Source organism: Liolophura sinensis, chromosome 9 (assembly GCF_032854445.1).
Source record: "Liolophura sinensis isolate JHLJ2023 chromosome 9, CUHK_Ljap_v2, whole genome shotgun sequence".
Lineage (NCBI taxonomy): Eukaryota > Metazoa > Mollusca > Polyplacophora > Chitonida > Chitonidae > Liolophura > Liolophura sinensis.
Genome location: NC_088303.1, coordinates 34177426 through 34200457, shown reverse-complemented (window position 1 = coordinate 34200457; position 23032 = coordinate 34177426). Strand labels below are relative to the sequence as shown.

Below are 23032 nucleotides of genomic sequence, written 5' to 3'. Positions count from 1 at the left end.
TAATGAGGTGACGACCGTTAATGCAGGTTTCCCAAACTGGGAAGCCAGCAAGCATCTTATATAAAGGGAAATGGCAAAAACAAAACTGTGAAATTCACATTGAGGTTAATCACCCTGTACAGCGAGATTTGGATGTTGTCAGATAGACTCGTGTTTTTGTGTCGGTCCTATCATCCCGAGGGAAAATTCCCGTTTTACATTACAGTACATGACCTGTAGTCCTCTCAACTCACCATACACCTGCCTTTGTTCATATTCCATCAATGAGCATACAGCACTGTTAGCCAGAGGCACCAGAGAAAAAAGGACAAACGCAAAATTATAAAATTTGTTGTAGAGTATAATTAGCAGTGACCAATATAATACAGAAACTTTAAACCCAATAGCACAATACATAGTATTTTCTATCTTTCTTCAGTTTCCTTTCACATAACAAGACTGGATCAATTATTAAAGAAGAACACTGTTGAAGTTGATACAAGTAGAGTTGTACTCTCACAAACCTATAGTACGTGTAGTTTGACATTACTGGTCAGGCCAGCCTCTAGTCCACCTCGCCTCTCGAAGGTTAAACACTGTGTTTTACATAAAGATTGGACAGTTAAAACGCACTTCAGAAGTATATAGACTTTAAAATGATACTTTTTATGACAAAAAAATTAATCAACAAAAAATTCTTTAGTGGCCCTTTAAGTTGGATGAATCAATCAGAATCATGCAAAATGTGTCGCTGGAAAAAAAAAAAAAGCAGGTGAAATCCAACAGGCCTACAGCACACATGGGGCCAATGGTTGTGAAGCCGTTATATTTGAGCCCTTCTCCAAAAGCACCATGGTGGGTGGTTTCCTTAACATGGGTAGATTGGAGAAAAACTTTCCTTTTCTATGGATGGAGGATAAGAAACCTACATGCAGATGCATATGTCACATGGGTTAATCTCATGGCCAGCTGCTCAAATAAACCCTTATGATTTTAGGCTGTTCACAAATTTTTTACCTTCCCCTTGTAGGCCTAATATAGGCAGTGTTGTGCTTGCAAGTATGAATAATAGACCAGCCTGTCACCAAGAAACTTTCGTCTGACTTAAAGCCTACAAATTACTCTTTTGAATAAAATTACAAGACAAATAAAATTATAATACAAATACAATCAGTCAAAATGTGCTTCTTGTAAATACATACAATGCAATGGCACTTAGAATTTTTAACAGTGATGCTAATGAACAAGAGGATGTCAAATCAACAACGCATTCAGAGAATCCCACCAGCTCGCCTGCTGTTGAGGTCAACTAGACAATAGAATCAGAATAAAGATAAAAGCCGTAACGTGTTGTGGTGGTAAAGACATCATTCTGGCCAGTTTGTACACAAAACTGAGGCAGTGGCCTTTGATATGCAAACTGTGAACTGCATGCGGTAATCCATGAACAATTCCAACGTTGTTCATGGCCGACCAGTGTTGAGCTATGGCAGTAAAAAAAAATTTCATTATGGGGTGGTTCAACCAACTCTCTGGAGTGGTCATTGATATGCAAATCGCTTCCCATGATTGGCTATCCTTGTACTCTGAGTGGCCAATGTAGCCCTCTGAGTGGCTGAACAAATACTCAACTGACAACAGTCACTGACTGTATGGATGGCCTTAAATGGAGGCTTAATTTCTAAAGAACGTGTTTACTACAGAAAAAAAATTGAAATTTATACAACTGGTAAATTTTTGAATTGAAAGTCTATCAATTAAAATCATTAAAAAACTTTCACAAAGCCTATAAAACGAGAGCCAATACAACAGTTCAACCTTCCATTAGTGGGCCCTTAAGAAATATAAAAAACAAAACTTTCTAATCAACAAGAGCTAAAACAAAATAGCTTAACCTACCATCTGAGAATGTGCATTTACACACCATACCTCAGAATAGGGAGCCAAAAAAAACAAAGCCTAACCTTCATTCCATGTATGATAGCCCAATATACAAGAGCTAAAAAAAAGCTTAACCTTCTATCCGAGAATGTGCATTTACACACTATACGTTTGACTAGAGAGCTAAATGAAAAAGCTTGACCTTCAATCAATGAATGAGAGCCCAGGAGCTAAAAGAAAAAGTTTAACCTTCCACCCATGTATGACAGCCCATTATACAGGAGCTAAAAAAAAAAAGCTTAACCTGACACCGACACTTTTTGTCCCCTCTCACAATACCTCGCCTTACTTTGTACAGGCGAGCTAAAAACTCTGTGGAACACGCTGAATGAAGACAAAATAAATGTTTCCACAAAACTTGTGAGTGCCTTTTCTGTAATCAACACCTTTTTTTTTTTTACATGCCATAGTGTAGTTTATGTCTTTCTTAACTTCATTTTGCTGCGGACAAGCTGAAAACCATAACAACAGAAACCCTAGAAAACTGTTTAAATTTTTCTTCGTATCAACAGCAGAAACTAGATCTGAGGTACAGTTTATATGCATGGAAGACCTACAGGTACCCTCATCTGGTCGGCAGTTTGTGCAATCAAATTTTTGCTTCATTACTCTGTGAACTGAAGTTGGCTCTTTCACTCAGTTTGGAACTAAAACAATGATTTGAGGTGGGTCATAGGAGGTGTTAGGGTCAGGGGTGAATTCAGAAGCCAGAAAGAAGTCAGTACAGGCACAGGTTACCAGATTTGACTTCAGCAAGGCTGTGGTCTAAAAGAAAAGGCAAGACTACACTAAATGTATATATACATCAGTGAAGTATCCTGTAGGAAGTTTAAAAACCATACCTCTCTATTTTTGTGATTGTGCATATTTACCGAGAAATCACAGTTTGAAGTAAACAAAATTGCTTACATTGAGAAATCGAACGCGCCGACATGTAATCAAATTTAACTCATCAGGCATGGGAACCCACCTGTTTCCGCTGATGTCACTTGGGCATTGTCTTGCCCCTTAGCCATACAAATGTGGGGAATGAGTAACGAGGCCTTCGATTTCTCCAACACGGTGTATCCCATGGCCTATTCCAGATTAATAGCTGATTTCTAGAGTTACATGTAACAACACATCAGGACAAAATGGCTGTTTCTGTTCGTTCTCATTCCACTCCTCTTCCAAAATAACTAAGGTTCTGTGGTTTTTTTCTCTTCTTTTAATAGTTCCTCTTTCATATTTCACTTTTTCATTCCACTTCCTTGTCGCTTTGAAATGACTTATGCAGTTTTTTTGGGGAGGGGTCCTAGAATCAAATTAATGGCATCTGACAAGTGTGAATATGATACTGATTCTTTTAATGATAAACTGATGATGAAAAAAAACGACGACTGCAATGAAAGAAAAGAAAACCTAAACTGGCCACATGAAATATAAGATATTAATACTTGTCAGCGAAATAGGGCACAAAATATTGAACATAACTGAAACTGTATTTAAAAGGGTATTCTAAAAAATGACTTATTTACAAACACATGGAACATATATGTTACACAAAAAGGAGGTTTTCATGCATGTAAATGAACAATGACATTTGTTTGATTATATTCCGATACTTTTTGTGCTCAACATGAGAAAACATGTACACAAATCAATAATAAAAAATGACCAAACGATAAATGCGTGTGGGTGTAAATATCACTAAAATACATAAAAAGAGCACTCAATTAAATATCTAACATGTAAGGTGACAAGCCTAATCTTGCAAAGGCATCTCTGTCACAGGTGTAAATTATTCGCAAGTCAAGTTTTATGCTTAAAGAGGGAAATAAACTGGCTCATGTGGACCTCGATCGCACCTAACATCCTGCTAAATGTTACTCTTACGAAAATAATACCAACCTGGGGGGAAAAATTCATACAAACATGATCTGGTACGAAAATCTTACTCACATCAATAAGCCATGCTTACAATCTTCAGTAATAAGCCAAGCTAGATTTGCTTGACAATGAAATGTACGAAGTGGATGTAACATAACAATTAGACAACTATTCATGTAAAATTCTTTTTGAAATGTAGTCCAAACTATTAACGGCAAACCGAACACTTTACAATACCAGTCAACTGTTCTTTATTTTTTTTTGTTCCAGACAAAACCTTAGAAAGTTAACCTAACATTAAAACGACATGTTTCAGAATACACTCTGAAATTCCTTCTAATGCGTTCTTGTTTAAAACCAATCCACAGACCTACATAAACATGTACCACGACAAATGCTCTCAAGAGTCACCTTGTGTGACAATGTATGATGTAGAATAGCACATACATTCTACACATGACAACATCATCAATGAACATGACCACAGGCTGCTGTAGCCTAAAGGATACATGCAACAGTCCATTGTCAAGCTCAACAAAAAAAAATACCTTTGTTAAGTGGAGCAAGACATTCTTTCAATTTCAAAATTTTTTCAAAATTTACAAACTGATTCGACAACTGACAGATTTTATCCAAACTATTATTTTTACATCATGAAAATACCAACTTGCTCTGATCACCAGAGGGTTAACTGAGATGCACAATAGACTTCTTTCTAAAATTTTCAAATAACAGCCTTTTTTCTTTTTAATGACAACAATCACGTTTCAAAATAATTAGAAGGGTGGTCTGTTGTATGGCGAGACAGTGGACCAGAGTTACAAAAGGGAGGCAACCCATCCATCAAAGTTGAAGATCTGCTAAAACTGTGACCTAGTTAAGAGAAACGTTCAACACCTACAGGATTAACACACAATTGTTCACACATAATCATCCTTAAGAGAGTTAATACGAGCACAGATTTTCAGGGCCGGCCCCAATTTCATGTTCATCGTTGTCATTAAATGATCTTCTTTCAACAACAGCAGTGCTTGCCCGTCTATTTCCTGGGCCTTGAACTCCTCAGCGTATGTAGCGCAACCAGTAATAGAGTTAATGAAATCGTACACGTCTTGTACCTGAAGTCAAAAGAAAACAAAAACAACTTTAGAACCAACCAGAAAAATAACATTCATTAGCAACTATTCATGAAGCACACGACTTTAATACTTGAACATAACAGATTATTAAAAGCTCAGGGGGACCGTTTTCCAAAGAAGGTGTAACTTATGCCAAACTAAACTGTCATAATAACACACTGTAGAGATGCGTCACCATAGTAGATTTGTCACCATGGTAGTTACGTCTGACGCAGCATTATAACCTCTAAGTAAAACAAGCTCTAGGTATTGATTTCATGAACCAGTTTTCAACTGGAGTCAAGTAAGATTAAGGCTTGTTGTTGCAAAGTGTATCATGCAAAGGAACAATTTGGCCCAAAGCGTGTGTTCAACTTGGAGTCTTGAAGACGAGCTACATAGAAGATCCTAACCCCAGAAGAACAGAGTTGTTTTCTTCTGTGACATTGCAGTGCTCGTGTCCTTCGTATATGTTTTACACATACACCAATTATTGTAACATAATAAAGGAAAGAACACGAGTTCACATCTTTGTACTGTACGGTTACTGGCTGGTGGGAGTTTTACAAGATTCCCACCAAACCAAACTGTTCCCTCATTCAGTCTGTTATCTAACCTCTCTATGGTTACATCAGAATTGGAAACTGCTTTACAACTGATAATTTAATTCAACTCTAGCTTTCTACTTGATACATTTATGTTTACATATGAGACTGACACCAGGAGTAAATAATTTCCACGGGCCTCTTTCACAAAGTGATTGTAAGTCACGTTGACTGTAACTACCATTGTAACACATGCTAAAAATATTTGATGCCGTGGTAGTGCACGATTGCTTTGTACAAGACGCACAGAACCAGTCCTTACTGTCCACTTGGAAGGGTTTGACTGAGGGTTAGGTTCATCTGTCTCCATCTCAAACTCCTGGGGAGGGGATGGAGAGCCCACGGAAGAGCTACTCTCGTGTTCACTACGCGATGAGCTGTTATCCTCCAGAGGCTGTAAAGAGCAGACAGCAGAGAGAATTAGGTCCATAATACTAAAGAGGCTTTTTACTCAGACATATAATACAAGTCTGAGAAGTATAATCTGAGCCTATTACACTCCAGGGGCTGTAAACAGCAGAAAGACATTTTGGTCTATTACACTCCAGGGGCTGTAAACAGCAGAAAGACATTTTGGTCTATTACACTCCAGGGGCTGTAAACAGCAGAAAGACATTTTGGTCTATTACACTCCAAGGGCTGTAAACAGCAGAAAGACATTTTGGTCTATTATCCTCCAGGGGCTGTAAACTGACTCACAATAGCAGAAAGGCATTAGGTCTATAATACTCAATGGGCTTTACACAGTCACACAATAGCAGAGAGGCATTAGGTCTCTATAATACTCAATGGGCTTTACACAGTCACACAATAGCAGAGAGGCATTAGGTCTATAATACTCAATGGGCTTTACACAGACACAAAATAGCAGAGAGGCATTAGGTCTGTTATACTCAACAGGCTTTACACAGACACACAGTAGCAGATAGACATTAGGTCCATAATACTCAATGGGCTTTACACAGTCACACAATAGCAGAGAGGCATTAGGTCCATAATACTCAATGGGCTTTACACAGTCACACAATAGCAGAGAGGCATTAGGTCTCTATAATACTCAATGGGCTTTACACAGTCACACAATAGCAGAGAGGCATTAGGTCTATAATACTCAATGGGCTTTACACAGACACAAAATAGCAGAGAGGCATTAGGTCTATTATACTCAGCAGGCTTTACACAGACACACAGTAGCAGATAGACATTAGGTCCATAATACTCAATGGGCTTTACACAGTCACACAATAGCAGAGAGGCATTAGGTCTCTATAATACTCAATGGGCTTTACACAGTCACACAATAGCAGAGAGGCATTAGGTCTATTATACTCAACAGGCTTTACACAGACACACAGTAGCAGATAGACATTAGGTCCATAATACTCAATGGGCTTTACACAGTCACACAATAGCAGAGAGGCATTGGGTCTATTATACTCACAGGCTTTACACAGACACACAGTAGCAGATAGACATTAGGTCCATAATACTCAATGGCTTTACACAGTCACACAATAGCAGAGAGGCATTAGGTCTATAATACTCAATGGGCTTTACACAGACAAACAATAGCAGAGAGACACGAGGTCCATAATACTCAATGGACTTTACAACAGCAGAGAGACATTAGGTCCATTATACTCAATGGGCTTTACACAGACACACCTTAGCAGAGAGGTATTAGGTCCATAATACTCAATTGGCTTTACACAGACAAACAATAGGAAAGAGACACGAGGTCCATAATACTCAATGGACTTTACAACAGCAGAGAGACATTAGGTCCATTATACTCAATGGCTTTACACAGACACACAATAGCTGAGAGACATTACATCTATAATCTAACACACAGACAATTGCAAAAAAGCAGGAGTCCTAAATGAGTCTGTCCCCTAAACGCTTGGAAATTCCTTAGCCAGTAACTTGCGATTAGGTATCTGATTCAGGCAGTTACCAGGTTACTGCCCTCTGCCATTTTCCAACCCTGGATTATCTAACTTTTTACACGGAAAGTTCAAATCTCAAATAAGCCCCACATAAGCACTAACATCACTGTCTGGATGACACTGTATAATCAACTTAATGTGCTACTCAAGATTTTATTACATGTTTTACAACCTGTGATGATGCAAATGACAAGGTGTATGTAGAAGGCCCACAGTAATCTCCCCTTACCTGACTGCTGAGACTGTTGAAACTCATACGACCACCGCGTCCTGACCTCCAGCTCTTCCTCATCCTCAGTCCTGCTGGCTTCCTCTTCCTCATACATCGGCCTGCAGGCATTGACACCGACCCTACATACAGACACACACACAGGCGGACCCATTAGTTCAATATGCATGGATGTCTATGTTAACATATATGTACTTATGTACTTATATATTGTACAAATCTCAAATACAGCTTGAGCCCTATTAATATAAAAAGTTTCGATTTTGGCAAAATAATCAAAAAACATTTCCTTATCTATTTTGGGGAGATCCGAGCACCAAAAGATAGTAGAAACTTCAGACAGCAGTTAAAATATTGTATGAGCCAAATAAAAATCATAAAATAACTGCAAACTAGCTCTTAAATGAATGTGGTAACATAGTTTCCTGTAAAAAGCAGGCATGTTCAAATTCTCTTTTCCCAGTCAAATTCTAATTTTAAGTCAAATTCTGGTTTTAAAGCTTTGGAGTCCTGAGAGTGTATATATTGGAATCTTGAAACAAATTAGACACAATGTAAATTACTCTTTACCAAAGACAATCATGGCTATGGTATGACACATGCAGGACCAAGTTCTCAAACACATTTCAGCACAGATAACTGGCAGACATTTCCAATATGTGGCTAACTGTCAAATGAAATACATGTGTACATTTTCATCATGCCATGCTAAATGTGTACCCTAAATGTGGAAGCAATAATGGGTCAAATCATGCAACAGTCCTTTGTACTGCATCGTAAACTAATGATATGCAAAAGACTAACCACCTAAATTCACATTTTCATGTATATATAAATAGAACTTCTGGAAATGAGAATTTTTTGCTGCAAAAACTGATCAATGATTTGTTGTCCTTGTTCAGGTTTCACATAGTTGACAAACTATTACACACAATGTATACAAGTCACTGTCTCCAACATCCAGGGTTAAACAATACCTAATATAATCATACACATACACGTTCAAGTGTACATGCAAGTATTTAGGTATGTGTAAATGTGCATAACAATGCACACGTAATGTGGCTAAAATGTAGCACTTGCTTTCTATTATAAACCATATAAACGTAACTTTGCGAAGAAGTTGGTACTATAACGCACATCACACCAGATTCACGAATATGGAGATTACAGGTGCTTTGAAGGACGCATGCAGACTGTTGTTATTGGGAATGGAGAATATCAACCCAACTCCCAGACTTATCATATGTACAATGGAGAATTAGAAACCAAAGGTACAAGTGTATCACAAACAACACACCTGTACACTATACGTGAAAGGAGATAAATTCATTCAACAGACAGCTAAGAACAGGTGTGCGTGAATTCTGAAGGAACAGGTAGTTAACAAGTACATATATGCATGTTGTGACCCGATCAAAACATCTCCATGAACTGCCATACATTTCACTTTTGTTCAGTTCTTGTGTGATTTAAATTTGTTCATAGGGCAAGGTGAGGTGCTCACAATTTTGCTACATTCAATGCATTGTGTTACCAATAATAAATGTTTTCAACTGCACGTACATTTATCAAATTATTTTTAGACTTTCCTTTCCCTTCTCTATAATTTGAGATGCTGTTTGAGTAACCATATAATCTCTCCCCTGATATATATATACCTCTATGTGTTGTGAAAACATGTGGTAATGCAAGTCTAGTTGACTGATTAAAGTGTCCAGGTTAATCAAATTTATCTAACATTTTCACATATTTATCATAAGACAGTTTGGACATATACATGTACATTTAAAGGGATACAAAATCGATGCCGATTGGCTGACAGCGGAGATGCGATTTCCTGGGTTAATTCCTACAGACTTGGTCATGCTTGAATAAATGCGCCATACCTAAATTTCACCTTAGACAGAGCATAGCCAATCAGAATCAATTCTGTATCCCTTTATGCGGCATTTGCATAATGCACGGCTTAATAACTTAATGAAGGCTTTCATATACATGTACTACTGTACTCACAAAAAAGATACACACACACATACACACATATATATATATATATGTACACGTACACTTCAACAACAAAAGCTTGTTACATTTAATGCTTTCTACTTCACGTTAGAGGCCTAGCTACGTGTACATGCACAACACATCTGCAAGATACTTATGCTGTATACGTTATACGCACGATGATGTACATCTAGACAGATAGTTCAGCAAAGAAGAAAAGACAGATCTATATTGTATGTACATACATTTTTGAAGAGTTTCCTGAGAATACCTACATATAGATACCTAATATATACAAAGCTTCAACAAATTCTTCACAGTCTCACCGTTCAGTACATGTCTCCCCCAAAATATGAGATACAAGTTATCCTATTTTTGTGAACAATCTGCACATTAACAGGGAACTTTAGAGACAAAATTTTAAATTCAATAATTTTTATAAATTCCTTCAGAATTCATACAAATGCTCATCATGTGAATTTAATTTGATTTGTCAGAGGTAATACTTTTTTATATTTTGGCACAGTAGTGATATCTAGACATGCTAGGACAACTCAACACTTTCTGGATTCATAAAGTTTGAATTCAATTACAAATGACCATGTACCATTTGTTTTTCTGTCCAAAAAAATATACTGTATTTCCACCGAGGGTTTGACATGTAAACACGTACTTTCAGAAGCACATGAAGGCTTTCAAATGATACTTTTGATGCCAACACTTCAGTTTTTCTGATAAGAAATTAATCAAACTTCACAAAACAAACTGTAAAGTGGCCCTATAAGGTGGATTAATCCGTCGGAATCAAGGAAAATGTGTCGCAAGAAAAATGCTAAAATTTTAGGTGGAATACATTAAATTTCGTTTATGACGTGAAAAGGAAAAGGCAATTCAGAAGTCCTGCAAACAGAATACATGAGCTTTTAGGTACTTTAGCTGTTTTCAAGCAATTTATGTGCTCGATGGCACAGGTCCATAAATGGGCAAATATTCACTGATATCAGCAATTCAGCTTTAGCGGGTGTTTTAAAAGACTTCCAATGACCCAGTATACTGCACTTTACCAGTCCTTTAAATGATAATTTAGTTAAAGTATAAACTTTTGCAAGGAAGCTTATCTTGGTAGCTTATCTGTTGGCCCATTTTCAAAGACAATATAAATAACATTGAAAAACCAAGTACTGTAAATCTTCAACCTTTTCGCATCTTTGCAAGGTGTTTATGCACATTTAAGCATATCCTGAAGGCATTATTATGTGTGAACTGATAACATTATACTTTTAGGGAAGCCCTGAAATTGGCCAATGCAACCACAATGTAGTTTAGTCTCAAAATGTTCATAAACTGCACTGAAAGTTGTTTCATATGCGAAAAGGTTGACAAATTCTTTTTCAAGGACTTTCATTGTATTGAAACCCTTTTAACAAAACTGAAAGTCCTAAAGATTTCAACGAACAGTGGGAATCGAGCTTTAGGGTGAAGGTGGTACATGTGGGTGAGACCTGAAGCAAGTGTGAGAAGCTGCCAGTGGGTACCACAACTGCTCCCAGCACATGTACTTACGCACTAGATGTTTAGTCTCGGAACTGTCTTTAGAGCTACTTGACTTAAAGAGACTCAGGCGTCGCGAACATCCAACATTGTAGCGTTTTGCACAGGTTGTGGAACAGAAGCGCTTGGAGCAACGGAACTTCTCTGCCTTAGCGACTTTGCCACAGAACTCACACTTTAGGGTGGGGAGCGGGCCTGGGGCGGGCTGGATATGTAGGTCCCTCTCCTCCACTGCTGAGGAAAGCACAGTGTTACTGGAGTACGTTAGCTACCACCGGGGACAAAGGGAAATAGAGGGTAGGGAATCTGGGGGACTGAATGAGGATTGGGAGCAGTGAATGACAAAATGAGTGGATATGGTTTCAATTTGGCAATACTGCAGCCATAATGTGGTGAAAGCATGTTTAAACCATGAGCCATCAGAGGGAGTGTAGTTGACATACACAATAAGATTTTTTTTTCTGGTTTTGCATGTGTTAATAATACCTTTGTCCGATATAACCATGTGTGACCTGTTCCATTATTTGATTTTTTGGGTAGTTAAGTAGAAACTGCTAAAGTCAAAGTAGTTAAAACTACAGATCGATAAACTTTCTTCTAGGTTGACATCTAATTCTTACACATGTACAGAATCTGGAATTTTTAAATTGCTCTCTTCAGCGTGCATGTCTGCGATAAGCAGATACATATTTTGCTGATCATGTCAAGCATTATGTGTATTGCTCTTATCTAATCATCATGTTTAATCAATAATGACACGTGCCATCAATATCCTCTTTGTGAGCTAACTTGTGTTGGAGCCTTTAGATTTAGATCTTGGATAATCAAAGTGTTTCCTGAGGTATGACCAGAGTTGGGAGAGGTTTAATGCATCCCTATCAAACCGAATAAAATAAGTTTGGCCTGAAGTGATAGCAGAAACCCTTCACAACAAGGAAGCAAATCTTCCTCATTACCAGGAAAGTTTCACATATGAATGAACTCAGAGGGAAAGAAAACTCAGATTTACATGTATAATCAAGTCTTCCTGAACCCGAAGTTTGATGTATGTGGTCATGTAAGGTCTCAAGTGTGCACGATAAATCTCAGACCCATTTTCACAAAACTTTCAAGTTAAGATTTTTCTAAAAACAAAAACACTGGAAAAAAAAAATTCATACATGTAAAATATATTCTGTGAAAATAGGTCTGCATTTCTATGGTACCAGATAGGACTTTGATAAAGACTGCGACTACACCTATGTTAATACACTGTGAGTGAACATCCATGACAAAACACCAAGTACACTACGATAACCATGGGGTGGGACAGGTGACCTACCTCCCTGGGGTCTGTTCAGCATTTCCTCTGGGGTCGGGTCACGGAAAGCGTACGGCGAGTGGTCATCTTCAGAGTCCTTGGCCTCGGCATTGTTATGCTTTGGAGGAATAAAGTCTGTGAGCAGTGAGGACCTCTGAACCTAGTAAAGGAGTTTTAGGGGCACACATCTAATGGGTAAGTGTGGTAGTTACAGGGCCATAAAGCTCTACCTTCACATTTCATAAGCTGGTAAAACACATCATTTATGTACTGCTTGAAGTGTCCTTCATAATGTGTATATTATTTACAAGCACTGGCCATATCATTTGCAGAACTACATGTATTTACCTTGTAATACAAGACAAAAGACTCCAGAGGTTGATGGTAAATCATAAATGAGAGAGAATTGTAACCTCATTCGATTTGATCTAACTAAATACGACATCAAACAGATTATGGGAGATTGGGTAATGTCTACTGGAAATGCCTGGCCGCTGTCGTATAACAGGCACATGTGCATACTCTTTAATTAATAACTTGTAACAAATTACTCTTCGAACAGAGCGCAAAAAAAAAAAAAAAACAAAAATACAGAAATTGGACACAAAACTGTAAAACATTAGTACTGTTAGACTGTTTCAAACTGCCAGCACAATTCATTTATTTATTTATTTGATTGGTGTTTTATGCCGTACTCAAGAATATTTCACTTATACGATGGTGTCCAGCATTATGGTGGGTGGAAACCGGGCACAGCCTGGGGGAAACCCACGACCTTCCGCAGGTTGCTGGCAGAGCTGCCCACGTACAGCTGGAGAGGAAGCCAGCATCAGCTGGACGCCATCGTATAAGTGAAATTCACAGCGACCGCATTGGTGAGAGACTCCTGGGTTATTACTCTGCGCTAGTGCCCTAACCAACTGAGCCATGGAGGCCCCAGCTGCCAGCGAAATGTGCGATATGTACATACCGGAAAAGGCTCGGGCCCCTCTTGAATGATAAACCCCTCAATGACATGGGTCAGGATATGAGGTTTCACAATGGCCCTTTGTTTTTCAACAACAACATCCTTCTTTGGCTCCGGTGCTTTCTCCACCTCCATATCTTCTTCCTGTTGTTCTCTGTCAGCAGGTAGGGCGCCTTTATCAACAGCTGCCTGTTCCACTACTTTCTCAGTGATGGATTTAGACGCTGCCACAGATGCAGTGGGCACTTTCTCTTTGGGTAGCTCGGCTGGTCTGGGGACTGGAACAGCAGGGGGTGTAGATGGGGAAGCTTTCTTAGACGCATCAGATTCTGATCCCGATTGGCTCTTTGATGGAGTGCCCACGGTGCCATTAGCTGAACTGGTTGATGTGGTTGCTGTTTTTGCCTGACTGTTTGTAGGGTTTGTTTTTGATTGGCTGGTGGAAGTTGATGTAGTTTTGCTGCTGTGAGATCGAGCCTTGGTTTTGTTCAGCTTTGGGGTCACTTGCGGGATGTTCAGTTTCGTCGCCTGACTCAGAGAGTGCATGCTGGTTGGGTTAACCCGAGCGGTTGACACACCTGGTCGTGACGTCGATGGCAGAATAGTCAGGTTACGTCCTTGCCCAGCAGAAGGGGATTTCCCCGAAGGGTTGTTGGAAGGTTTGGTTTGCAGGTTTGTTGGCGTGTCCACTGGCTTCTGGCCCTTCATAGCATTCATATTCTGAACATTGGCAGCAGCAGCTGCCATCATGTTCTGCTGAGGCTGCATAGGACCTGCTGGTCGGATGAAGAGTGGTTGGCCTGGTATCAAAGATGGCGTCTGAGTCCCCAGCAAAGGTTGATGTGCGATAGGGATGCCCTGCTGCTGGAGACTGGCCATGGCTTGTAACACGGCCTGATTGGTCAGCATGGGCTGGGACGTGATGATCTGACCAGTACTGGTCACTAGCTGCTGCTGGCTGGTCAGTCTTAGCTGTTGGGCCTGACTGTTGATTAACTGTGAAGGCTGAAGCAGTATAGAACCATTTAAAGGAGCAATTTTAGTGCAGTTTATGCACATTTTTTATTTGATTCTGGAGACAGAACTACATTGGTCGGATTGGCTATTCTCAGGGCTTCACAAAAAGTATAATATTACCGGTCTACACTGAATAATGCGATCAGAATATGCTTGAACCAACACCTTGCAATCATTGCGGTTCCACTTGGTTTTAGCACTGCTTAATTTAATAATGATGTTACACATATGGTATATGTAGATCCTTAACCCTCATAAACTAAGCTGAGAAGCCCATGTTCTGGAATTCTAAATATTTTTTACGTACAGCTATCAGGGCTAAAAGGGAGTGTTACCATACTGATAATGGGTTAACTTACATCACAACCCTGTGGCAGGAAGCCAGCAGTTGACACAGGCTGTCCTGGAACAACACCTTCAAGCAAAGAGAAACAACAAAAAACATCACTGCGTGATTTCTCATGCTGCATTTCATTATTGCCTATTGCAACAAACCTTAACTTTAAACTCCAAATCAGCAACAGCTGGAGACGATTTATTTATTTATTTATTGGATACAATAATACTTATACAATGGCAGCCACTTAAACACGTACATGTTACTGAATGGCAAGAGAAATAACTTACTCACCTTGGGCATTAGGCCATTTACCTCAAGCTGGAAGACTTGGAATCTACATTATTTACCTATTTGGCTAGAAGACTTACCAATTATTTATTTATTAATTTGTGGTCCCAGCATTATGGTGGGAGGAACGTTCACAGAGCCTGGGGGTAAGATGGATTTGAGCATGTGACTGGTCAGGGGTAGACTGACTGAGGGGAGAACAATGCTTTTATCTTAATGAGCCAGGCAGTGATTGCACTCTCCTAATGTAAGAAATACCCATAAATTTCCGTAAATGTTAACATCCATGAAGTAAAAAATAAAAATGCTTAAAACAGGATAACTTTCATAAATGAACAATATAAAACTATAACAAAATATTAAATGGAAATCAGACTAGTGTACTCACCAATCTGGCCAATAACGATTGGCTGTGCAGCCTGAGCTTGGCGGGGAATCATGGTAGCCTTGCCTGCCATCATGGCTGCCACCTGGGCCTGGTTACTGTTTGACCCTGCTTTACTGGTGTGAGACTTGCTCCCATTGGAGCCACCCTGGGAAGAGGTGCTGGTAGAGGAGGAAGAAGAAGTGCTGGTGCCTGCCATACTCATCTGGGCCTATTGGAAGAAGTAACAGAAAATTGAGAAGCTGAACTATTGAGAACACGAGCTGAACTTGAGAATTTCCTAAAGGAGAGGGGTGTCATTTGTTCTCCTGGAACATGGTGAGACAGATAATTGGTAAATTAATGTCAACAAAGTTTTCCTAACATTTTTCACAAGCCACATGACACACCAGGACTGTTTTTACCTTTGACGACAAAAGAGCTCGAACTCAAAACACCCTTATTGATTTCTCTAAATCAAATGTTCAACAAGTCCATTTCAAACATGGTTTCAGTTATTCAGCTGAATATCTGGAAAACATAACGAATATATGGACCACAACTTCTATTTATTCAGTGAGCAATGTTTCAGTACTAAGTACTAATATTAGTAATGGTATTAGTACCTATACCGAAATGTCGCTCACTGAATAAATAAAAGTTGTGATCCATATATTCATTATGTTATCTATCTTCTAAACACCACTGAAAGAAGTCATACACCGAATACCTGGAAGTCTTGGGAATTTACCTGCCTCCATGTACATGTAAGTAAATTACCGAAAAGCAAGGAAAAGTACTCATTAAAATTACTCGTCTTGGGATTTAACTTATTTTACCCGAAGACGGAAGACTTGGAAACTACATTTTCTTTTTGGGGCTAAAAGACTTATTAATTTCTATATATTAATTTGTGATGCCAGCATTATGGTAAGAAGAAACCAGACAGTGCCCACGGAAAACCCACAGCTATCTGCAGGTTGCTGGCATGAGTTGGACTGATCTCACAGAGGCCACATTGGGAAAAGACTCCTGAGTCAATGTGCTGCACTAGCATGCTAACCAGTCTGCCACAGAGCCTACCTCTTGGGAATTACATTATTTACGTGCACGTTTTGGGCTTAAAGACCTGGAAATCATGTTATTTACCTGTTCAGCAGGTAGACTTGGAAACTACATGTACCTTACGGTAAATGATGTAAAGTTTCCGTCGCTTTCTGTTATAAACTTTTGCACGGGAGGAGTTAGCGGCAAGATGACACAAATGGGTAATTGGCCCTATTTATAACTATACTCATGCATTAAACTGGAGAAAGTAATAAGTCAGACGATGACTATTACAAACATATAAATTGCAAATTCTGTCTCGATCTATGGCCATGCCAAACAAGCTATGTACAAATGTTACAATGTACAATGCAGACCTCAAAACGGTGAACGTAGGATTGTAGGACTGGAAGACCTTCCCATGTATGGCCGGAGAGGTTGCTAGAAGACCTTCCCACGTACGCCTGGAGAGGAAGCCAGCATGAGCTGGACTTGAACTCACAGCAGCCGCATTGATGGGAGGTTCGTGGGTCATAACGTTGCACTAGAATTACATTTTAGGCTGGGAGAATTACGGAAGTTATATACCTTTTTGGTTCGCTGATTTGGAAACTGCATAATTTAACTGTAGGGCTGAAAGACATGGGAAATACATTCAAGTTGGTTTTCTTTCTGGCTGAAGGACTTGGGTATTACACTACTGACCTGTGTGGCGGAAGGACTTGGAGATAGCACAGGTAAACTGGGGCTCTTTGGGCTAACAGATGGTGGTCTGCCCTGCATGGCCAGGTTCAACTGCTGACTCATCTGAGCCTGCATAGCCGCTGCAAGTGTGAAAAAACCAATTTAACATAACATGATGCAAAGACACTAAAACATTCTTATAGAGATAATCCATACACAAGTTTTAAACAGACACTTTGTCCATATCCCACAAGGCAGAGAAAATGTACTATACACATGTTACTATACAACTGCACTATTTATTCAAAGTGATTAATTCATCTGCATGTATCTTTTATGAAGTGTTCAGGTTTTAAATGTAGGGCCATGGTAGAGCAATTTTTTTTTTTATGCTACTAGAGATTACCAGATACTTGTACATGGTAGAATCTCAACCATTGTATATTAGACTTAATAAACTATACACATTCGGGGCTTCCTCTGGGTCAGTATTTTTTTTAACCAGTCGCTTTAGCCTCTCATCAGATTTTGTAGCCAATAAAATTTTTCTTTAGCCATACTCTCTTAGCAGCCTTGACTTGATCTTTGTGATCTTCAACTGACTGAATGGGACCAGTATCTATGACTCTTAGTGGTCTCCATCTGTAATTCATTTTTATCTGCCTTGGTGTAGCTGCTAGAATCTGTTTGGTCTCTTCAAGCTATATCTGGAGTTTATCCACATTTAGAACAATTGCCCTCAAAATAATGGCAGAGTGTTTTTGTTTTCTGGAAAAAAAATTTTCAATTAATATGTGTAGGGTCCTAGTAAAATGCAATTTCCTCTATCAGAAAACTTTGTTACAAAATAAATTTATAAATTTAGTTCAAGGGTGGAAGGGTTAAATTTTTCAAGAGAGATAGCTTCATTTACATGTCTAACACTATATTTATCTCCCTTAATAATTATTTTTTTTTTAATTTAATTTTTTTTCTTTAGATTTGGCTATGAAAGGCATCCCCAAAAATGCCACGTTTCTCATTCATTAGTAAACAAAAATAATTTTCAAGCGTTATCTAATGTAAGTCAACTTCTAAGAATGCTGAACCCTCTTTGTAGATTTCTGTCAATTAAAATCGCTGTAACTATGTTGTTTTTTTCGCTGAAATGAAGCCGTTTGAAATAAAAGTAAATGGATTGTTTTCATCAGAAAAATAGCGAAAATATGCATAAAACCACAGAAAACTCTCCTGCCTGAAAAGTACTAGGAGAACTTCACCAGGTAATTTGTGTATAACGTTTGTACATTTTCTTCGATAAACAAATTCATCACCAAAGACATTCACATATTTTCGAATTTTATCACCATTTCAAAAAATTGTTCTAATACTGCGACAATGGTGAGCACCAGTGGAAGCTCTGCTACCGTTTCTTTTTTTAAATAATTTTAAAAAACAGATATGATGCTTGCTTAAAAAATAAAATGAAATAAAATAAACGCACATGGTTTATACGAAACTCTGATTACGTTCGCCAACCCATTATATCCATTTGAAAAGAGAAGAACAACACATGGCCATGTGCATTGCGAGTCTTCACACTGTGGCCATTTCCACCTCCTCAATAAAGTAAATAATTTTGTCACCAAACCCTTTCACCATTTCCCTGATTTTATCGCCAATCCAAATTTTTATTTGCAATTGGCGACAATGGCGAGCGCCAGCGGGGGTCGTGCACATTACATTCATCTGGCTTACTGGCTAAGCACTAGGTATGTGTACATATGTGCTAGGTGTGGCATTCAATACCTGCAAGTAAACATAGATATGATTAAGCAAAACTGAAACCATTTATGAAACTGAGGTAGATGTTCCCTATTCACCTTGTACAGCTGCATTCTGAAGCATGAGTTGCTGGTTGTAGGGGAACTGTGAGAGATACGGGGGGCCAGGCAGTGGGGAGTGGATCAGCTGAACTTGAGAGACAGGAGACCGCATACCACTTTGCATGCTGGCCTGAAGACTGGCGGGCATACCCTGCATCGCTCCCGGCATACCTGCTTGCAGACTTGCCTGCATGCTCGCCATCCCAGGCTGTAAGCCATGCATTCCAACAGGCATTCCTGGATTCATAGCATTGTTGTTGTTGTTGTTGTTATTAGCATTTGTGTTGTTGTTGTTATGGTTGGTAGGTGGTCCACCCCCGCCATTATTTTGTCGCTGATCTGCGGACATCGTCACTTGAAATGTGAACTCAGCACTAGACCTTACTTGTTACAAATCTGTAAAAAGACAGAAGAAACCTAAAAGACAAAATAAGTCTCAAGGCGAATACGTGTATGGGAACGACCATAACTGTTGTATCTTACATAACAGCTTAAATGTATGTGCATCATATAATAATTAAAGAATTAGATTTGATAGCAAGGCCACCACAAAGCTGGCATGTAGGAGACCCATGAAGATTATATATTAATGTGCTTAAATATTCACCTTAACATGGATTCTAAAACACACACAACATGTGAAGGTTGGGAATTTTGTAATTTACGGTAATTAACATTCATTCAACACACTGATGATGGAAAATCTTGTATATTTAAGGGTTGACCACTGCCCTTGTGGTGTTTATTGTGTAACCAGATACCGCTGAACCTTGTTTCGTACCCAGTCAAGGGCACATTCTCAGGATTTGACGAAGTACGAAACAAAGTTCAGCAATATCGGGGTTACACAACAAACACCAAGACGAAGGTGTCTATTCTACCCTCAAAAATTAAGAAAATGTGGCAAAAAACTGCATATTTCATGCTTAGGCCATAGCAGTTGACCTACACATGTCAAAGCTACGTATGAATGACGTCGTGTCTTACTGTTGCGTGACATAGGAATGCAAAAGTTTACTGTACATGTATTATGATGTCATACTGCTGAGCTCAGATTGGAACGTCTTGAAACAAATGTTTCCGTTTCAACGTTATGGCACCTGGGTGTAACATATGAAAATACGTAAAAACAAAAGCGACATCTATAAACTTTGCAAAACAATACTTTTATCACTTAAGGAAATTCTGATAGTTCACCTTTATATAAATCACGAAGCAAATCTAACAAGTAAACACAATGAAATTCTTTTATTCGTAGACATGAACAGCATGAAATTATATTACTCAGGGAGGTAAACATACCGGCCAATGTGTTGCGCGGCACACTTGAAGTGGTTTGAAAGGTTATCTCTATTTAATGTGTATATTTGTAGACGGAAAAACTTTCTAATCAGTTTCAGTACTATCTTTACTGACGATGATGATGGTATTTCAAGACTTGAAAAGTGAATTTTACTTACATCATTCAGTCAATGAGAATCTAATATATACAGTAGGATTTATGGCAAAATATCTAAATCCTTCTGTCCGTGCCTAGATTTAATTTGTACTGTTTCTTCCTGTGTCAGTGTTCGGTTCAACTCAACAACTCATGCAGTAAACATTAAAAAAAAAAACAAACCATTATATAGAGTGACTTCCCTGGCCATTTGAATAAATTTACGAACTTTAAACCTAAACAACAGAAGCTGAAAGGCATTCATTACTTTCGCCACTGTGGCGAAGGGACGCCAATTTGCTTTCACCACACAGAAATTATATTCGCCAAAACTAATGTGGCGAATTGCTAGCCCTAGGGACTAAGTAGATAGTCCGAGTCTTATAATGAATTCGGGCTGTTTCGTTTTTTCATTTATTATTATTTTTTTTTTTTGACGCAAAGGGCACTTTGAGGGAAAGGCAGCGTCCGGTAATCGGACACTAAGAAGGGCTGGATTAGGCCCTGGATATTGACACGAAAGTGTGAGCACCATGAAAACATGAGACGGAACGTTACACTTATAGCAAAGAAATCAAGACAAACAGTAGTAAGAATATATCACTTATACTAGATTAGTTGCCATTGATGTGTATGGCATACACTTGTGTTTATTTGGGGTGAGAAAGACAAGATAAGGCAAGCCAGCTTTTCTAATTGTAAAATTTCCCTCTATTTCACCTATACTTATTACTCACTGTGAACAACATTTTCAATCAAATCACGTCATTTCAAATGGCTTACCTTTCTCCACAGATAAATTAAACAGGTCTTATTAAGAAAGAAATAACTTGTGATCAATGCAAGTGAGTGCTTAGGGTTTAAGAATCGTACTTAACAATTTTTCAGTCATATGACGATGAAAGAGTCTCAGAGTGCGAATAATATGCCTTCTTCTTGCAGGACGGATTTCCACCGCTCTTTTTTCTCGTGCTGCTTCACTGAGATGACTTATCTTTATGTGTGTTGTGTTCAATGTTGTTTTGGGAAATGGCCTTGCAATTATTGACCTCACCTTTTGGTTGATAGCTGGTATGATTAATGCTTATATTCCAATGCTAGACAGATTCATGCCACTGAGGCATGTTTTTATACAATACCTACATCACAATGCACTGGTCAATATAGATATTAAAGCCTGGGACGCACTAGGCAGATTTTTTTGCTTTCAGGGATGAACTTATGCTGACGATATTCGCAGCACAGTTGCAGACGTTGATTGTTGTCAGTGGGTTATGTCATGTGACTTAGTAAATCATGTGACACAAACAAAATGTCACAGGTAAACACAATTCTGTTTTCTTTGATTGGTCAGCTTGAAATTCGTTGGAGCAGACACACTACAAGGACAGACTGAAATCGCCGGTGTATTTCTTCACTAGCATCAGACATGTTTGCTGCAAGGGAATTTCGGGGCGGACAAGATCACCAGCAAAATACGCTGTAGCCGACGCGGACACACTAAAACAGATTTTTAGAAATTCACAAAATACGTCAAGTCAAGCACGAAAATCCGTCTAGTGTGTCCTTTAATTACAGGTTCAACAGGCTCCTAAAATTTCAGGTTCGGATAGGTCAGAAGTGTCACCCACAGTGTACATTCATTCTGAGCTGCTTGGCAAGCATAGTACCTCAGAAATACAATGAACAAGAAGCATAAACAAAAAAATTGTGAGATTAAGTGAAAAGTGGGATAAACAATGTTCATCATTTTTCAATTCACAAAACCTCTCTGAGCAAGGTTTATAGACACCTTCTACAAATTGTGTAACTATAAGCAAACGGTTATCTCCCCTTGCCCCTAATCTAAAGGACAAGACTATTGAATGTTTAGTATTTGTATTGCAACATTACAACCCTATCTACACAGCCATATGCATTCAAACTGACCCTGTCATGCCATAGCTGTAAATTATGTGCAGATCGTTCACAATCAAAGCAACCCTTCAACCGTACAAAATTCATCAACGCATTATCATAAATCTTGATCAAGAAAACGGAATTCGGAGCACGTCTTTGTTTTCGAGATGCAGTCACATTTTCTTGTGGTTTTTGTACACGAAATGCAGGCTCAGTGGCTCGAAAGTAGCGTCTTCCATAATCTATGCGATGTAAGAAACTCCTTACCATCTGATTCGTACATAGACGGGCCCAACATCCTGGTGGGAAATCGGCAAAACAAAGCAACTTCAAACGCGTCCACCAGCTTCTGTCTGGACGGCCATAACTGCCAGCGACAGACAGCCAGTCACGTGATCGCTGGTTTTCCTCCGGGGATTCACCATTGTTTAAAAAACAAAATGTTGATCATTATCTGTCTCTCACATTGCTAAATGACAATCGCCGGCTGAGAGATTACCAGCGTTAACGCTGATTTCTAAGATTTGATAGAACCTGGATTTAACAGACATGACAAAATGCTATCTATGGCACTT

General features: G+C 38.9%; 1 protein-coding gene across 6 annotated transcripts; it reads right to left on the bottom strand.

Annotated features, from left to right (window-relative positions):
- Nucleotides 1-335: 335 nt before the first annotated feature.
- Nucleotides 336-22828, bottom strand: LOC135474741 (polyhomeotic-like protein 2). Of its 6 annotated transcripts, none has more exons than XM_064754318.1 (11): nucleotides 22725-22828; nucleotides 19118-19516; nucleotides 17277-17395; nucleotides 15549-15756; nucleotides 14892-14947; nucleotides 13519-14520; nucleotides 12570-12708; nucleotides 11261-11482; nucleotides 7691-7812; nucleotides 5775-5906; nucleotides 336-4907 (listed from the first exon to the last, which is right to left on the bottom strand). In XM_064754318.1, exons 2-11 carry the CDS (start codon nucleotides 19467-19469, stop codon nucleotides 4710-4712), a joined length of 2550 nt encoding a protein of 849 aa, XP_064610388.1. In that variant the 5' UTR covers nucleotides 19470-19516; nucleotides 22725-22828; the 3' UTR covers nucleotides 336-4709. The 6 variants fall into 6 exon arrangements, with proteins under 6 accessions (XP_064610388.1, XP_064610390.1, XP_064610391.1 ...); XM_064754320.1 differs by having other exon boundaries at nucleotides 11261-11479; XM_064754321.1 differs by having other exon boundaries at nucleotides 12570-12666.
- Between the last annotated feature and the right edge of the window lie 204 nt (nucleotides 22829-23032).

What these genes read in the sequence shown, in the direction of transcription:
- LOC135474741 (XM_064754318.1), bottom strand. Translation starts at nt 19,469, where the DNA reads ATGTCCGCAGATCAGCGACAAAATAATGGCGGGGGTGGACCACCTACC. An exon ending in TCAGAATGCAGCTGTACAAG is followed by an intron (nt 17,396 to 19,117) that starts GTGAATAGGGAA and finishes TCACACTTGCAG; the next exon opens with CGGCTATGCAGGCTCAGATG. An exon ending in TCCTGCCACAGGGTTGTGAT is followed by an intron (nt 14,521 to 14,891) that starts GTAAGTTAACCC and finishes ATACTGCTTCAG; the next exon opens with CCTTCACAGTTAATCAACAG.